This window comes from Sciurus carolinensis, chromosome 3 (assembly GCF_902686445.1).
Source record: "Sciurus carolinensis chromosome 3, mSciCar1.2, whole genome shotgun sequence".
NCBI classification, from domain to species: Eukaryota; Metazoa; Chordata; class Mammalia; order Rodentia; family Sciuridae; genus Sciurus; species Sciurus carolinensis.
The window spans coordinates 51405042-51424884 of NC_062215.1; the positions used below are offsets into that span (position 1 = coordinate 51405042).

At 39.7% G+C, this 19843-nt stretch overlaps 1 protein-coding gene across 1 annotated transcript in view; it reads right to left on the reverse strand.

The window, feature by feature from the left end:
- The window catches only part of Odf4 (outer dense fiber of sperm tails 4), a 29020-nt gene extending 19024 nt beyond the window's left edge, over positions 1-9996 (reverse strand). Inside the window, exons 1-5 of the mRNA XM_047543816.1 lie at positions 9986-9996; positions 9480-9781; positions 4568-4741; positions 4114-4248; positions 3849-3936 (exon numbers count right to left, since the gene is read on the reverse strand). Of these exons, the coding sequence (XP_047399772.1) occupies positions 3849-3936; positions 4114-4248; positions 4568-4741; positions 9480-9781; positions 9986-9996 (710 nt within the window). The remainder of the gene's footprint in view (positions 1-3848; positions 3937-4113; positions 4249-4567; positions 4742-9479; positions 9782-9985) is intronic.
- Between the last annotated feature and the right edge of the window lie 9847 nt (positions 9997-19843).

A 19843-nucleotide genomic window follows, 5' to 3' on the forward strand; every position in this document is an offset into this window, starting at 1 on the left:
GGGTGGGTGTAGGGGGCTTCCCCAGTCAACCAGGTGAGTTGGCAAATAAGTGACAATGCGTGAGGCGAAGTGGTACTCATTCCTTGCCCCAACCTGTCCAGTATAAAAGGAAAATGGTTGAGGTTCCACATCTACTTCCAAATCTTATATAAAATGTCCCTGTGCCTCAAGGTAATCTTAAATAGTGCAGGAGAAAGACTGGAAAACAGTTCCGGTTTAGCTAAGCTGACACAACACTAATCTACCACAACTGGTTTCCTTACCAAATAGGTAAGGAAGAAATAATACAAATATCACACAAACCCTCTCAGAAAGTAGAGGACATTTTTCAGCTTATGAGGCCAGTATAGTACTGATACCCCAAACTGAATAATTGGAAATATATTTTAAGAAAAGTATAGGTCAGTATTCCTCATGAAAACAAATGGGATAATTCTTTACACATCAATGAATCAAATGCAGCAATTTATACCAAAGTTAATTCATCAAGACTGACCAAGTTATATATATACAATGGAATATTACTCAGCCATAAAGAATGATAAAATTATGGCATTTGCAGGCAAATGGATGAAGTTGGAGAATATCATGCTAAGTGAGATAAGCCAATCTCAAAAAACCAAAGGACAAATGATCTCACTGATAAGCGGATGATGACACATAATGGGGGTGGGAGGGGTTAGTGTTAGGGTAGGGTTAGGGTTAGGGTTAGGGTTAGGGAGGGGGGCAAGAATGGAGGAAAGAAGGACTGTATAGAGGGAAAAGAGGGGTGGGAGGGGTGGGAGGAAGGGAAAAAATAACAGAATGAATCAAACAACGTTACCCTATATAAATTTATGATTACACAAATGGTATGCCTTTACTCCATGTACAAACAGAGGAACAACATGTATCCCATTTGTTTACAATAAAAAAAAGAAAGAAAAAAAAAAGAAGTAAAAACACTAACTTCACCAAGAGGATTTATAAAGCAACCTATTTTGTGTATGTAAGTGGACACAGTATGGAGAAAACAGAAGAAAACTAAGCAGGCAGCTATTTGAAGAAGTAAAACTCACAGTGACAGGGACTGGGGTTTGCTTTTGGGGGAGAATGTAAATGTCCTGGAGTGGAATCAGAAAATTGATTTTAAAGACTGTTTAATAAGCCAAGCCCTATGAGGCACATCTGTAGCCCCAGCACTCGGGTGGGAGGACCCTTTGAGTCCAGAAAAAAAAAAAAAAAAAGACTGACTAAGGAAGTTTTACCCCCAGGAAAGTAGTTTAGTTTGACTTATAAACACATTTGTAAAAGAATTTGCAAAAAATACATCATATTTGCAAAAGAAAAAAGAAAAACTATATGATTATCTCACTAGATGCAGAAAAAGCATCTGACAAAATTCAATATCCATTTATGATTTTAAAATATAAAACATTTGGCAAACTAAGATTAGAAGGGGGTTTCCTCAGTTCAATAAAGGATATCTACAAAAATCCTACAACTAACATCATATTTAATGATGTAACATTAAACCCTACTCCTCTAAGATCAGGAACAAGGTAAGGGTATCTGTTCTTACCAGGTCTATTCAACACTGTAGCACTAGCCAATAAAACAAAAGAAGATCTGGGGATGTAACTTGGTGGTAGAGTGCTTGACTGGCATATCCAAAACCATGGGTTTGACCCCCACCACAACACACACACACATACAGACACACACACAAACACACACACACACACACACACACACACACACACACACACACAATTTAAGAAAAAGAAGCAAACAGCATGAGTACCGGGAACAAAGTCAAACCATCATTCACAGGTCACATGACTGTATGTATAGAAAGCCTTATAGCATCTTTTTTTAAGCCTCATTGAATCTTGAAAGTATATATATTAGAAGTGATGTAAAATTAACAGTGTCGCAGGATGCCAATTTGATATTAAAAAAATCAGTTGTATTTTCTATATGTTAGTGATTATCAATTATAAAAGTAAACGCTAATGGCATTTACAATAGTATAAAAAGTCAATGCCTAAGAATAAATCTAATGAAAGATGTGTAAGACCTTTCTACTGGAAATTGTAAAACATTGTTGATTTTTTTCTTACTGGGATTGAACTGAACTATATTCCAAGTCCTTTATTTTGAGACAAGGTCTTCCTAAGTAGCTGAGGCTGGCCTTGAACTTGTAATCCTTCTACCTCAGCCTTCTGAGTAGCTGGCATGATAGGCATGTGCCACATTACCCAATCCTGAAAGAAGTTTTAAAAGACCTAAATAAATGGAGAGAGATGCTGTGTTCATGAATTGGAAGACTTAGATATCAGTATGATAGCACTCTTTCTACATTGATAGACTCAACACTATCCCTATTGAAATTTCAGTAGACTTTTGAAAATAGATATACAAGCTAAATTTAACAGTAATATGAAAATACAAAAATCCAGAATACCCAAAAGCAACCTTGAAAAAGAAAAACAAAGCTGGGCATGGTGATGCCTGCCTGTAATCCCAGCCACTCAGAAGGCTGAGGCAGTAGGATTGCAAATTGAAGGCCAACCTGGGCAACTTAGTGAAGAAAGAAAAGGGAGGCAGCAAGAAAGAGAATGAAAAAGAAAAACAAAGTTAGAGGATTTACACTCTGATTTCAAGATTTACCATAAAGGTACAAAAGCATAATCTTCTGGGAGGCTGACCTCTGAGCAAGATGATCAAATTCTGACGGAAACCACCAGCACTGCCCCAGCTGAATGTTGCCTGCCTTTGTGAAACTGGGTTTATTTATATGTGCAACTTTTCTTTGGGTCTGTTTTGTTCCTGTTGTTATGGAGTAGAGGACAGGGAGTCTTGAGTAGAGGACTATAGCAGACAGAGTGGAGCAGTTGTGTTGGACGGTAGCTGTATGGTATCCAGGGCTTAGATCTCTGGGAGTTCAGGCATCTGAGCTGCACACCAGAGGGTGGGATTTCTGCCCAGAGCAGTCATCTGAGCTGATCACCTGTGCAGTACAACCACACTTTCTACTGAGCTCTCATTATTTAACCTACCTCTTACCCTAGGGCCATTTTGCTTTTGACTACCATGAATAAACAAACAAGTTCATAAGTGATATATCTCTCCTTATCAGCTATATCTCCTTCTACCCACTAATTAGCAAATGTTGGGATAGAGGTAACAAAGTATAAAGAGGTTTAGCTCTCAAGAGGTGCTTGCTCCCAAGTGCAATGGTGCACATCTGTAATCCCAGCAGTTTGGGAGGTTGAGGCAGGAGAATCACAAATTCAAGGCTAGCTTGGGCAACTTATCAAGACCCAATCTCAAAATAAAAAAAAAAAAAACATAAAAAGAACTGGAACTGTAGCTCAGTGGTATGGTACCAATGGGTTCAATCTCTAGTAACAACAACAACAACAACAAAAAAGGTGTTTGCCTATGTACAGGTATGCTATATAGAGGAGGTTGGGCAGATTTCGGAACTGAAGAGTGTTAGAAGGTTCCTAGGCAGGAAGAATTGGGAAACCAACTTTTTTTTTCTTCCTTTCTTTCCCTCCTCTAGTTCATCTCAACAACAACCAGACATGATAAAGAAGAGATGGATTATTTATTTCATATCACCCAAGCTACAGGTAAGGCAGGGACAAGAAAGAGGAGTGCAGAGCTGGCCCCAAATCTTCCTTTTCACATTTCTTACAACAACAAGGGTCAACTTATTCAAGAGTTTGGGGAATGGTCACGAAGAAGGATTTCAGTGAATGGATAATTTTGCAGATGTCTGATTCTTTTGCTCAGGACCCAGGACTTCTTTTTGGTTGATGTCTGAGACAGTCTGATCATTCAGAGGGTCTTGCTCTGACCTGGAACTACTATGGGAGAACATGATGCGAGAGGAATTGTTCAGAATCACTCTCCAGAAAGTTCTGTGGTTCAAATAGCAAAGGATTCCTGGGAAAGGACAGGGGATTGGGGAAGGGAAATTGGAAAGTGGGAAGAAGAGTGACAAGAAGGGTGAGGTTCCCTCAGAATCTGTCCCTGAGGATTGCCTGCCCCTTCCCTCCACACTTTCTCTGCCCTGACCCACCCACATCCTCTCCTTTCCCCAGAGCTCTCCTGGCCACTCACCACAAGTGACATATAGGATAAACACCAGCCAACCAATGAAATAGCTCCAACCAAGGGGAACAGACAAATTCTTCTTTACCTCGAAGATCCAGAGGTTAACAGGAAACAACAGGAGGACAGAGAAAATGAGGGTAACTGTGAGGCAGAAATAGAGAGGTCTTATTCATTTAAGAATCCCACAGGGGATTCTTCCCCAGCAGCTGGGCTACAGCCACAGACTACAACTCCCATCACCACACAGTCCACAGCACTTCACTCAACTCCCCACCCCCAGGCTCACAGGAATCAACCCTTCCAACTCCATCTCTCCAGTAACTGGGAAATGATGTAACTTAGCTCTCAGTTCTCTTTTCCCATCACCCCAAAAGTCCCATACCACCCCCAAAGAAGGGAAAAGTACCCAGGAAGACATGGGTCAGGAGGACTAAGGACCTTTTTCAGAGCTGGGGGGCACCTTCACAGAAGCTCATGATGGTCCCAATCAAGCCGAAGGCAGGCATTCTCAGAAGACCTAGCAGGTATGGCAGGTGCAACCAGATGGTGAGCATGAAGCCTATCACCAGGGCCAAGATGAAGGTTATCTTGGCCACCCCAAAGACTGGCTGATTCGTCCACATTTGAAAAGTGTCTGAGGAAAACAAAACAGAATGAGCTCAGGATTCACTAAAGATAAAATATAATCAAATGAACTGTTTGTTTTTTGTTCAGTTCCATTTATAACCAAAGAAATGCACATTTGTGATAACAACAGAATCATGCTGACACTTATTAAGTAGGCCAAGATTTCCATCCCACCTTACTAGGGATTGAACTCAGGACCTGAGGCATACTAGCAAAATGCTCTAGCACTGGGCTACATCCCCAGCCCACAAGCCAAGATTCTTGATATGGATATTGCTTAATAATTCCTACCATGTGAAAATGAATAACTCAATAGAAAAAAATGGAAAAATTTTAACTCTAATACTCAAAAGAAGAAATGCATGTCAGTAAATGTGAGACTCAACATAAATCAACAAACATGGTTTTTAAAAACTACTGAACTGGTAAACATCAAAATAAAGTTGATACAGGCACAGTGGCACATATCTATAACCAGTGACTCTATAGGTTGAAGTAGGAGAATCATAAATTCATAGGCCAGCCTCAGCAACTTTGTGAGATCCTAAGCAACCTAGTGAAACCCGGTCTCAAAATTTAAGTTTTTTAAAAAGTGCTGGTTTTTATGTGAATTTATGAACTTATTTCCCCAAATACATAGGTATATTCATGTAAAATATTATGGCTTATATGTATATGTTTATGTTTATATGTTATGTTTATATTATATGTTTCTCTGAGGTGTATTGGTAGATATGGACAAATGTAGAAAAATACTTACGGTTAGTTTAGGGTTTAAACATTTTTATCCATATATAGGAGTATAAATATGAATACGTATGTAAAACTATACATGAAAAGGCGGCAAATATGGCTTGGTTGGTAGAGTGCTTGCCTTGTATGCACAAGTCCCTGGTTCAATCCTGAGCACCACACACACACAAAAAAATATATACATGAAAATATTTAAGTGGATATAAATTTCTATATAGTTATTTTTCTTTTGAGATGGATATTTATAATTTGTTTGAGTTATAGTTTATGATTATGTAGCTGAAAATGTATCAGCAGGAATTTGGTTGCCATTAGGGTACATTCATATATATATGAATGTATATAAACATGTATAAGAATATATGTGAAAATATATTATGGATATTCAAACTAAAAAATAAATAAATAAAATAAGAAAAAATTTTAAAGTGCTGGGAATGTATCTCAGTGGTAAAGCATCTTGGTTCAATCTCTAGCACACACACACACATATACACAAACTTTTTAAATTAAAAAATGAATAAAATTGATAATACCTAGTATAGGAGACTATACGGAGAAAAGAGGCACTCTGATGTACTGCTGGTAGGTAGCATTTCTGGTGAGCCTTCTGGTACAGAATATCAAAATAATTCTGAATTGTTAAGACACTTTGACCCAGCCACACTTCTGGGAATTTATGTTAAGGAATAATCACCCAAATCTAAGTATAGAGATCTGTGCAGAGATATTGATATGTCCAACAAGCTCACAGATTTTCGAGAGATTTGGATAATAAATCACAGTGTTCCCATATATTGAATTATTGTGTATTCATTAAAAATGGTGGCATGAGAGCTGGGGTGTAGCTCAGCAGAAGCATACTTACCTAGTACGTGCGAGGCCCTGAGGTCCATCCTCAACACACACACACACACACACACACACACACAAAAGGTGACATGATAGACATTTGTCCCTGACTAGAACATCTCTAGGAAGACATGTGAGAAACTGGGGGAAAGGGAAGATTGACTGCCAGAGGTAGGTGGCACACTTGGCTATATAATCTTCTCTGTTTTTTGAAATGTTACTCTGTTCATATATTACCTAATCAAATTTTTAAATTAAGGTTATAGGATAATTACTCAATGACATGATTAAGTGCTTACAACCAAAGTGGGGTTTCTAGAACAAAACCTGTTGAGTGGTTGCAATTAAGGAAATCCATTACAATGTCCACTGTAATGTACATCTATGTGAGGAAGTTTGAGGTGATTTTTATTTTTTCTTAAACTTTTCTGCATTTCCCACAATAACTGCTACTGTTTTCAATAAGAAAAGAATTACATTTGTATATATTTCCAGTTAGTTGTGACTGGCAAAGATACAATGAATCAAGCACTCTCACATGTTAATAGAAGCATAAATTGCCATACAGGTTGAACATTCCTAATTTGAAATCCAATATGCTCCAAAATCTGAAACTGTTTGAGTGCTGACATGACAACACAAGTGGAAAATTCTACACCGCTCTCATGTCATGGGTCACATTCAAAATTTAAGCACATTAAATATATTATATAAAATTATCTTCGTGCCATGTGTATAAAATGTATATGAAACATAAATGAATTTGGTGTTTGGACTTGGGTCCTTTCTGTAAATCTCATTATGGCTGGGCGTAGTGGTGCACGCCTATAATCTCAGGAGGATTGCTAGCTCAAAACCAGACTCAGCAACTTAGCAAGGCCCTAAGCAACTTAGGGAGACCTTGTCTCTAAATAAAAATTTTAAAAAGGGCTGGGGATATGGTTTCCTGGTTAAGCACCCCTGGGTTCAATACCCAGTACAAAAAAAAAAAAAAAAAAACCTCATTTTGTACATGTACAAAATCCTAAAAAAATAAAAATTTGGAAACACTTCTGGGCCTAAGCATTTCAGATAAAGAATACTGAAGCATGTAATACTTTTGAAGAAGGTGGGGAGTTACTGAGGATCGAACCCAGGGGCCCTTCACCACTGAGCTTCATTTCTAGTCCTTTGTACTTTTATTTATTTATTTATTTATTTATTTATTTGTACTAGGGATTGAACCCAGGGCCTGGTGCATGTTGGGAAGATACTCTACCACTGAACTGTACTCTAGCCTACTCCTTTTTTTTTTCCAAAAAAAAGAAATTGAAATTGGAAAAAAAGAGACATGGTATGCAAATTAAGAAAAAAAGAAACTGGAAATAAACTTTCTAAGAATAGGAAGATAAGATAGCTAAGTAAATGATGATAAATTGATTAAATATTATAGTCACTTATAGTAAGGACGATTATGTATTAGGAAGACAACATTTTAAATAATATAAAATTGTTGATGAAGAATAAATACAACTATGTAAAAGCCATTGAAATTTTTTCAATTAAAAAAAAAGGCCACCTGAGCATCTTTGCGTAGTACCACAGAGCAAGGTCTTTCCATGAGCTTTAAAACAAAGCACATTTGACTTATAATTCTATACATGCCTTTATCAAGTTCATCCATATGAAATTGCTTTTGGTAAGTGAGCAGTAGTCAAATATTGCTATTTCATGTGATTCACCTAATAACTGTATGAGCCTGAACAAGATAGTTAGTCCAAGATCCAATTTTCTTCTCTGTAAACTAAGGATAATAATTTCTATCTTTTACAACTGAGTGAGGATTTAATTGGACAAATGGAATAGATGTGAATATGATTTTTGTTTCCCCAAATTTATTATTATAAAAATGTTTTGCTTTCACAATAGAAGAAAATAATAACCATATACTTTTTTTTTTTTTTTTTTTTTTAATGTTAAGGGGAATGAACAAATAGAAGTAGGTATCAAAAGTTCTGGTCATCCCCAAGCTGAGAAAGGAAGCTCAGTTCCTAAGAGTGAGGGGTCAGCAGGAGACTTGAAAGAGTAAGGGATGAGGCCAGGCATGGTGACACACCCCTGTACTTCCAGCTCCTTGGAAGGCTGAGGCAGGAGGAATGCAAGTTTGAAGTCAGCCTTAGCAACTCAGCAAGGCCCTAAACAATTTAATGAAATCCTGTCTCAAAATAAATGAAAAACAAAAAGGACTGGAGATATGGCTCAGTGGTTAAGCACCTCTGGATTTAATCCCTAGTACCAAAATAATAATAATAATAATAATAAAAAAATTTAAAAAGTAAGGGATAAGGGCTGGGGTTACAGCTCAGTGGTAAAGCGCTTGCCTAGCATGTGTGAGGCTGGATTCAATTCTCAGCACCTCATATAAATAAATAAAGGTCCATCAACAACTAAAAAAAAATTTTTTTTTAAATATGAGTAACCTTTAAAAAAAACAAAAATAAAAATAAAATAAAAAGTAAGGGATAAGGGCTACAGTTATAGATCAGAGCCAGAGCACTTGCCTAGCACTTGGGTTTGATCCTCAGCACCACATAAAAGTAAATAAATAAATAAATCAAATAAAGGTATTTTAAAAAAAGTAAGGGATGAAGCAGGTAGAATAATTCAGGGAAGAAAAGAACAAGGAAGTCATACATAGAAAAAGGAAAGTTCTTGAGATCCAGAGTGGGCCCAGAGGAACAAGGCCTGAGGCAAAAGAAAAGTGCCTGGGACCAGGGAGTGGGAGAGAACATTCCAGGGAGGCCTCTAAAAGCTCTGATTATGCCAGGTTAGAAGAAACAGATCCCCACCTCCAAGCCCTCCTTGGTGAAATACATGATTCATAAGTGATTTATAAGTGTTGAGTCCACACTCTCACAACATTTATATAAGCACAGACCTGACTCTCGATCTTATCTAAAGCAGTGACATTTTCCATGGGGTCAAGCAAATTGATTTTTCCAGGGTGGAGGGGGAAAATAATCCTTGGAGGTTTTAAAGACAGAGGAGCCATCTTGCAGGACAATGAATGAAAATGACTGGAGAAAGGGGACAAGAATAGTCAGGAACAACCACATAGGTTAACGGCAGGCAGGCGCAGGGCGGGGGGGCGCGGAACTCACCTTTCTCATCCTCTAATTGGGAACAGCTCCTGGATATGCAGGTATGCACAAGTCCCTGGGACATGACATGGACTGAGGTGTGGATTCTGTTGTTTATATCCTTGGGATAGTGCTTATAGAAGCGGCTCCCTGGGGTATATAACCATTTCTTGGAGAAGAGCATGACCAGCAGGAAGATGAAGGCCACTAGACTGAGCTCTGAGGCTGCCACCTGTGCCATCCAGCGGGAGCTATGTGCAACTCTCCATTTCCAGGGTAATATGGAGTTCCGGCGGTGATCCGTGGACAATCTCCTTTTACTCCTGGGAGAAAGGACAGAGGTCTGGCAGTCTGCATCCTTTCTTGTTGCCCCACGCTCACCTCCACTCCTGCCTCCCAGTCTTTCCCTTCCTTTCCAGGCCTCAGATGTTGGTCTCCTTCTCCTTTGACCACAAGAGTACTCTGCCCACTTCTTTTGCATCCCTTTTCTTCTCTACCCCATCTCCCTCTTCCCTTGCTGGACTTACTTGTCCTTCATTTTCTGAATATTTTCATCAGGCAAACAGTTAACAACACAGGGCCTAGGGTCTAGGAAAGAATGGGGGGCCTCTTATTAGGAATTTGAGCTCCAGATCCAAGAAAAGGCCCCCAAGTCATTCAGCAGGACAGGGCCCCTAACTGCCATGGAATATCCAGGAGAGCAGTGAGGTGGGGGAGGGGACCATGGCTTCAACTCTAACCCTTTCTCAAAACTCTGCTCCTCAAGCCCAGCCCAGAACGGTGGATCTAAGGTCTTTCTTGGTTTCTGTCTCTCTTCACTAAGGCAATAGTCTCTGAGGATCTACTTTTCTCTTCCTATTTCCTCTGCCCTAACCCCAATCCCAAATGCTCACAGATAGAGCAGGGGAGGAAGAAGGAACATGTCCCCAGAAAAACATCCTCCCTCCATTGTTCTTTGGATGCTTCTTTCAAATATCACCAACCTTCCCACAACTTTCCTCAACCCCTTTCCCTCCTCCCATCTTTACTCACTTATGATCAACAGTCACCAACCCCTTCCTTCTTCTCTGTACCTCTTTACTTCCCTTCTTTTTTTCTCAGCACCATAATAGGGAAAATATAGGATGAAAAGGGGTTTGAAGGTGTAGTGTAGACTGAGAATACTCTTCTAACCTCCCCTTTAAATTATAGGAAAATAAATGAGTCACCCATGACAATCTAATAGTAGTGGCTTCCAGACCACAGATAGCCTCTGCAACTCTCAAGAGCCTTTCGAATTTGGAAAATGAGTTTAAACTCTGCCAGAGCTGGTTTCCTTCCTGGAAACAATGATATACATGGTTAAGAACACAGGCTTTGGTGTCCAATAGCAGAGGTATAAAGAATGGATCTTCCTCTTAATAGTTTTGTGAACCTAGATGTCATACAGCTTTTTTATGACTAAATTTACTCACCTATTAGATAAGGACAATAACACTTGTCTCATAGACTTGGTTTGAGTATCAAATGAGATAATAAACAAAAAACACACACTAGTTCATAGTAAATTCTCAGTAAGTGTACTTATTACTGTTAAATTATCATTTTTAGCCAGGCATGGTGGCACACACCTGTAATCCCAGTAACTTGGGTGGTTTTTACAGGAGGATTGCAAGTTCAAGGCCATGTTGGCAACTTAGCAAGACTCTGTGTGTGTGTGTGTGTGTGTGTGTGTGTGTGTGGTTTTTAGTTGTTTTTCAATCTTCACTAACAAACAGGGAAGGAGCAAAAGCATAATCCGGGCACAGTGGTGCACGCCTATAATCCCAGCAGCTCAGGAGGCTGAGGCAGGAGGATTGCAAGTTCAAAGCCAGCCTCAGTAACTTAGCAATGCCCTAAACAACTCAGTGAGACTCTGTTTCTAAATAAAATATAAAAAAGGGCTGTGGATGTGGCTCCATGGTCAAGAACCCCTGGGTTCAATCCCTGGTACCAAAAAAAAAAAAAAAAGCATAAAGGATAATTCCTGGCAGGTGTCAGTGCATACTAGTGGCTGCGAACAATGAAGTGGAATTCAAGTTAGTTTATTCAAAATGAGAGTTAATTCTGAATCCCAAGGTCACATGTGCATTAGGACCCCAGAAACTGTTGGAATCTTATATTCAGATCATGGTGTCTTTCCCTCCCTAAGTGTTTTGCTCCTTTTCTGCAGACCAGCCTGCCTCTCTGCTCTTGTGCACACAGTGGGAAATATGGTCCTCAAGTCAAGAGCTGTGCATCTGACACCTATGACTGCCAGAGTACGGACTTCTCAGTTCCACATCCAAACATTCTCCATCCCTGTCAGGGTCAGTGGCATCCTCAGATCAATTAGCCTTGTGCCAGACACAGAGATGCACGCATATACTCCCAATGGCTCAGGAGGCTGAAGTAGGAAGATAGAAAGTTCAAACCAGCTTTGGCACAACTTAGCAAGGCCATAAGCAATTTAGCGAGACCCTGTCACTAAATAAAATATTTTAAAAGTTGGGGATGTGGCTCAGTGGTTAAATGTCCCGGGTTCAATCCTACACACACACACACACAAAAAAAAAAAGAAAGAAAGAAAGAAAGAAAGAAAGAAAGAAAGAAAGAAAGAAAGAAAGAAAGAAAGAAAGAAAGAAAGAAAGAAAAGAAAAAGAATAGAAGAACAATCAACCTTGGTTGGGGCACTGAGTCAGGTGGCTGAACCCTGAAGATGGGAGGAATTGGAGACAAGACTGGAAGAGGGGGTGCTGGATTCCTTCGGAAAGTCACTCACACAGAACCAGAAATCATCCAAATTATTTCCTTTCTCGAATTCTTTTTAGTTTTTCCTGGAGTTTTCTAAGCATCTTTAGTAGAAACAACCAGTTTTCACAGTAACGCACAACATGGAAGAATCTAAGAAATATAATATTTTCTAAAGAATGTTATCCTGGAAAATTACACTTTAATTAATAGAATACCACTTTTTTACAAAGCTCATAAACAAGTACAACTAAACAAAACATAGTTTAAGCAGACATAAACTTACAATTGCATGATATTTTTTAAAAAGCAGTGGGCACAGTGATGTAAAACTGTAATCCCAGCAACTTAGGAGTCAGAGTTGATCTTGAGTTGCAAGGCCAGCCTCAGCAATTTAGTGAGATCCTATCTTAAAACAAAAAATTAAAAAGGATGGGAGTGTAACTCAGTGGTAGAGCACCCGGGGGCTTCATCCTCAGAGCAATACAATGGAATAAGAAACATGAAATATCATACCATGGTGACTTCTCATGGGAAGCAAAGAGTGGGACAGGGAAGGTTACTCTAGCAAATGTATATTACTGATAATAATCTACTTCCTGACTTAGGTGATAGGTGCACAGGGATTCATTATAATTTTTAGGTAACATAGATTTCATGTAATTGTATGAATATATCAAATACTGTTTTTCAAAGTTAATTAAAGGTTGGGTGTGGTAGCACATGCTCGTTCCAGGAGGAAGAAGCATTGAAAGTTTGAGGCCAGCCTTGGCAACTTAGCTAGACCCTGTCTCAAAATAAAAAATAAAATGGACTAGGAGTATAGTTCAGTGTAGAGCATTCCTGGATTCAATTTCTAGTACCACCAAAAAAAAGTAAAGGGAAAAAAGTAATTAAAGTAAAAAAAGTAAAAAAGTAATTAAAGTAAAGTAATTCAAGAAAAGAAATGTAATCTTAGTGATTAGCAACTTGGCAATGGAAGATATTTATATTGTCACAATATGTAATGTAAACACTATTCACTTAGTTTAGACTCTTAGAGTCAACAGATAGACAAAACACGGAAAACTTAATTATAGCTTCAAAAGTAAACAGCAGCCTTGACAATACCCAACCAAAAACCTAGAAGAGGTAAACTGAAAGGTAAAAGGAGGAGAGGAGAGGAGAGTCAAGAAGTAGGGTGATATCCCTCAACTAATGGTAGTGGGAGAGCTGGTAGATAAATTCCCTAACTTCCTTACCCCTAGGTTGGGATAACTCTGATGCACGTCCTGTAGCAGGAAGAGCAAACATTTTCTGCAAAGGTTCAGATAATACATAGTTTAGGCTTTGTAAGTCATACAGTCTCTATTATAATTACTCTCTTGGCTAACATATTGTGAAAGTTGTCACAGACCATATGTGCATAGATAGGAATGGTTGTTCCAAAATATAACAACTTGCTTTATGACCCAGTCATAGTTTGCCCAACCTTACTCTTTACTGTCACCAGGGGTCCCAGGTGGGATTAAGTTCCAATTGCCCTGGTAGTAACTGGTTTGATAGCCTCTATTGACTTTCTTCCCTTCCTTGTTTCACTTCCTTACCTCTTTTATAAATGTGTCATGGGGATCACCTCCCCAGTAACTTCTTGCACTCAAATCTTTATCTTGGGGTTGGCTCCTGGGACCCAAATGAAGACAGGTGAGAACTATTATGACTGCTGTTTGTTTTGAAAGCAGAAACAAAGAAACCAAGCAATTTGCTCAAGGTCACAGAGCTTGCAAGTGTTAGAGCCAGCACTAGAATCTGGACAGTCTCACTCAAGAGCTCTGGATATTCAAAGTGTCCTAGAATATCAGCAGAGTGGAAAAGGGAAACCATGACCAGAGAAGTGGGGATACTCACCCAAGGATGAAAGGACTTTCCAGAGTAGAGGAGAGGACAAAGAGACACAAGGACTTGCTCCTTGCAGCATAATCAGGAAAGCTGAAAGTCCCCAAGAAAGAATGATTATGGTATCTGGGCAAATTTAGGAACTTGGGCAGTTTCCCAGAATACCCTCATGGTCTGAATATAACAATGAAGCAGCACAGAACCAGCAGAGCCAAAGTGATCCATGGACAGAATCAATGTTAGTATAATCTGGGAAGACAGTTGACCAGGGCCCTGGGAGACACACTGACACATGGTGCCCAAACTCTAATAAGTGAGGGTGAGGAGTAGTATGTTTTGTCTTCCTCTATTATCATAATGGAATGAAGGTTCTAACTCAAAAATTAAGCTCAGTTATAAGAAAGAGAATTGAATAATGTTTTGCACATCTAAATTTGTGGTTTGAGATTAATTCTTCTGCAAAGTGTACAGAAGTTTCTGATACAGAATATGAAGGGAGATGCAGTCAATCTCAAAGAAGAAATTTCTTTCCATTTTTCTTTCTTCCTTTTTCTCTTTATTTCATTTTTTCCTGATCTTGCTATGTTTCCAGACTGGGCTTGAACTCCTGGGTTTAAGCGATCTTTCTGCCTCAGAGTCCTGAATAGCTGAGATGACAGGTGCATGCCACTAGGCCTGGCTTCCATTTCTTATATACGACATCTTTGTGTCTGTTTCATTTTTCTGTTACTCCTAATTTTTCACATTTGTTCTGTTCAAAGAGCTGAAACTAAGAGTAATTCTTAGTTCCAATCCTAAATTTCAGGGAAGGACTCTGATTGGCTCTGCTTGGAGCAGTTGTACATTCCTGGACCAATCAGCCATGGGTAGGGGTTGTTAACCTGCAGTACCAATATCCCCCAGTAGAAAGAGCTAGGCTATACCTCTTGTTGCTCCAGAAATATTTGGAATCAAAATGGTAGGAAAATAGGCTTTATTCAAAGCCAGATTTGAAGGAAGATAGAAGAAACTTATTGTTTCAAAAGTTCCATCTTCAAAATCTCTGAAGGTGAGCAAAGTTTTAAAGGACAAGAGGCAGCAGTCAAAAGGTAGAAAATATACATATAAAGATATAATTATCCAGTGCTAGACATAGCAGTGTAGAAGACAATCGCCATTTTTAACTTCCTTGGTTCAGCCCCTTAGCTTCCACTCTCAGCATGAGGAAGTTGTCCACAACTTTAGAGGGGAATCACCAAATTCAATCTGTTTCAGGGTCAAGGCCATTCTGAAGCAGAATATGACTTCTGGGAACCCATCTTTAGGTGCGAAAGACAGTCATCAAGATGAAATGTTTGGCAGATTGCCCAATAAGTGCCCCATGGAGTGACAGCTCCATGAAAGGCCACCATAGCTTCAAGGCGAACTCATGCGCCATCTTCTGAATGAAGCCTTCCATATAGCCAAACACTGAATTTCCCTGTTCCCACAATTCCCAAGCGCACTCTGATCTCTATTGATCCACATGGTGGTGCTCTATTTTATGCCCTATCTCATAGACATTTGTGTGTTTTAGGGCCAACTCTTCTTCCTCCTCTTAAAAGCAATTCTGGCCTTTGTAATGGGCACCTAATTTTCAATTTGGCTCTTTAACCATCTGGACATCCTATGCTGCTGAGAGATTTCTCATTAGAAGGATCCCAGTCAGGAGACAGGACATCCAACCATTCACTTTCCCAACCTAGGCAGTGATGAGTAACCAAAAACAAACAAACAAAAACAGCAACCAAAAAAAAAAACCTCCAGATCTCAATAGCTTAGAACAGCAAGCTTTCTTTGTTTCTTTGTTTCTCAAGCTCCACATCACTGTTTGTTGCCTTGGGGCTCTTCTGCATGCTGTCCTCATTCCAGAACATAGGTTGATGGAAAAGGTGCCATCTGGACTATTACCAGTTGTTGCCAAATCAAAGGGAAAAAGAGTGTGTGGCAAATCAAGTTTTGACCCTTACAGCTTCGACCTGTAATGGAAACACATCCCTTCTAATCACGTATAATTAGTTAACTGTTTAACAGGTCACATGCCTGCACCTGTCACCAAGAAAGAACCTGCCATCTTCCCAGAAAAAAAATTAGAACCATTCCATTGGTGGCACCAATAAATGACAAAGTGGGCTTGGGAAGAGTAATAAGACGTGAACCAGTCTCATCTGGGTTCTGTTTTGGCCATTTGCTCACCTGTGGAGGGTCTGTATTTTTTACCTGTCCTCTGCCACATAGTAAAAACTCCCCTTGACAAAGCAATTCAGGGGTGAGTTATTAAAAAGTTCATTTGAGCTGGGCAAGGTGGCCCATGCCTATAATCCCAGCAGCTGGGGAGGCTGAGGCAGGAGGATCAAGAGTTCAAAGCCAGTCTCAACAACTTAGTGAGGCCCTAAGGGACTCAGTGAGACCCTGTCTCTAAATAAAATACAAAAAAGGGACTGGGGATATGGCTAAATGGTTAAACATCCCTGGGTTCAATCCCTGGGCAAAAAAAAAAAAAAAAAACTAATTTGACCAGAAAAACCAAGCCATGTTTGACAAACATCTTCATCTTTAATAATCATGTTTTGTTTATCTCTATTTGCTTATCTCCTATATATTGACCCCCGGAAACTCGTCAATGTGGTTCCAGTGGGGACTATAAAAGGGTGAGCATGTGACCTAAGCTCAAAATGACTGACACAAGCCCTGGGCCTTTTTTACAAAATCCAAGTACAAAGTGAATGGTAAAGCTATGAGCCTGTGGCTATAAGGCTGAGAGGATGAAATCAATGTACAACCAGTGTATTTGCACCCTGGTATTCTAAGTGTCCAGTCTAGTTTTAAAATAAAAGGAAAAGCCATGATCATGAACAGACTAATCCGTGTTTTGGCAAAGTTGCATATTCTAACCAGCAAGCAGACTTTGAGGTAGCTTTACCCATTTTATATTTGCATCCTACAATTTGGAAATTCACTGGATGATCCACAGACTCCAAACAAGAAAGTACATAGACGAAGGGCCAGGCAGGTAAATGACACCTCTGGAATTACTGAGGAGAATGTTTATTGTGGATTAGCTGAATCAGTTAGGACTCTGTGTGGCTGTATCACCATTAAAGAAAAAGGGGACAGTAAAGCACCATGTCTATGAATGCCCCCCTGTGTTACCTAAAACCTAGCTGAGTTAAGGGAATAATGAGAACCTGGGCCAGAACATCCAGATATATATTATCTTGATGGATACTGGCTTTCTCTTATGTACCCTGGGAATGAGAGCAAGTTAGTGTGATCTGTAGAAAGCTACACCAGGACAGTTGCTCCTTGGGATGCTGGTCATACAAGCAAGCTAATGATGATAATTTCACTGCTTCTACAGTCCAACATATGAAACCCGTCTCTCAGGGTGACTGGTATGGAACTGAGAGCACTGTGAAAAGGATACATGTCACTTGTCCAGCCTGCCTCCACTGGACAAAACACCATAAGAAAGAAGGGACACAGTGAGGGAGAGAGGTGCTATCTGTTCTGCTTATTGCCACTGGACCTTCCCCATAAGCATTTCTCAAAAGAAGCCTTATGCCACATACATCATCTCTGGACATTTTCTTTGGTCTCCCAGCAACCTTTCTCACTGTCCTGGTACAACTGGGCTGCATATAAGACCATGACTAATATTAGACAAGCTACTTGTTTAAGCAAACTCACTGGAAAATGTTTGAATTTCTTTATGATTGGACACAAAACTCACACGTTGTTAGAATATCTATGGAAAGATTGGGTCATGAGAACTGCTAGTTCTGAGAGCATATAAAGTTAGTAGCTGCACATGAAACTTGAAATGCCCTGAAATTGTAAGAAATCATATGTAAAACTTGATAGATTTGTTCCAAAATCTGACAAAATTCCTAAAAATGTATATGCTGTGATCTATAAAGAATAGTGAAGCCAGGCAGGTGGCAACACTCCTATAATCCTGCCAACTCGGGAATCTGAGGCAGGAAGATGGCAAGTTGCAGCCTCAGCTACTTAGTGTGTCCCTGTCTCAAAAAAAAGGGAGGGTGGGGCTGGGGAGTAGCTCTGTGATAGAGCTACTATCTACTAGTAGATACTAGTACTAAATACTAATAGTATTTTAATACTAAAAAAGAAGAAAGAGGAGAACTTGAAATAAACCTATCTAAAATATCTATTATAAATACACTTCAATCATGCATGCTAGAAGAAAAGCTAAATTATCCTTTCTGTATAAAATCACTGTCATATGAAGTGGCAATGACAATATGCTGCCAAGAATCACAGGAGAAAAATATTGGAGATATGTTAAGAAATTCACTAAATTATATTATTTTTCTGGGTTTTTAGGTTGTTCTTTGTATTTTTCGGTTATTTTAAAAGAATATGCTTTAATATTTCTTTTATCGCTCTCAATAAAACTTTCATGTTCAATTTTAATCCATATTTTACACTCTTTCTGGAAACTGGCCCCACAAAATCTGGACTCGACCCCAACTCCTTCCCTAGAGAAGAGCAACTTCATATTTCTAATAGGGGACAAAGTGGGATAGGCCTTCGGAAGGGAAGAGGGGGAAGGGTGATTCCAGAGATCTGGGGAAGGTGGAGGGGTGCAGATTACCGGGGGCAGGGAAGGGGAGTGGGACAGGGAGGAGATGGAACTTCAGAACTGAGCTGGAAATGGAGCAGTACCAGTACCACGACTCAATATCCAGTAGCGAAGGTGCGTGCAGAAACCGAAGTAAAATTCTAAAATCCTGCCTCTGACAGCGCAAGAGCTGAGCGCAAAATTGACCGGGTGGGCTTCAAAGCCGATCCCAGCAAGATGGATCAGTTAAAAGTCAGCCACCCTAAGATTCCATCTCACCCCAATCAGAATGGCAATTATCAAGAATACAAGCAACAACAGGTGTTGGTGAGGATGTGGGGAAAAAGGTACACTCATACATTGCTGGTGGGGCTGCAAATTAGTGCAGCCACTCTGGAAAGCAGTGTGGAGATTCCTCAGAAAGCTTGGAATGGAACCACCATTTGACCCAGCTATCCCACTCCTTGGCCTATACCCAAAGGACTTACAATCAGCATACTACAGAGATACAGCTACATCAATGTTCATTGCTGCTCAATTCACCATAGCCAGATTGTGGAACCAACCTAGATGCCCTTCAGTTGATGAATGGATAAAGAAACTGTGGCATATATATACAATGGAATATTACTCAGCCATAAAGAATGATAAAATTATGGCATTTGCAGGCAAATGGACGAAATTGGAGAATATCATGCTAAGTGAGATAAGCCAATCTCAAAAAACCAAAGGAAGAAAGATCTCACTGATAAGTGGATGATGATACATAATGGGGCGTGGGAGGGGTTAGTTTTAGGGTTAGAGTGAGGGTTAGGGAGGGGGGCAAGAATGGGGGAAGGAAGGACTGTATAGAGGGAAAAGAGGGATGGGAGGGGTGGGGGAAGGGGAAAAATAACAGAATGAATCAACCAACATCACCCTATGTAAATTTATGATTACACAAATGGTAAGCCTTTACTCTATGTACAAACAGAGAAACAACATGTATCCCATTTGTTTACAAAAAAAAAAAAAGTCAGCCCCTGGACCTCAGAATCACCTGGGCGACCGCTGACTGTTCCGCGAGTCGTGAGTAGCAGGTCGAGGGGTGTTTGGCGCGCTGCAGTCTGGAAAGGAAATGCTTGCGCCTCAATTCCTTAAGAATTCTTTCGAGGGTTGG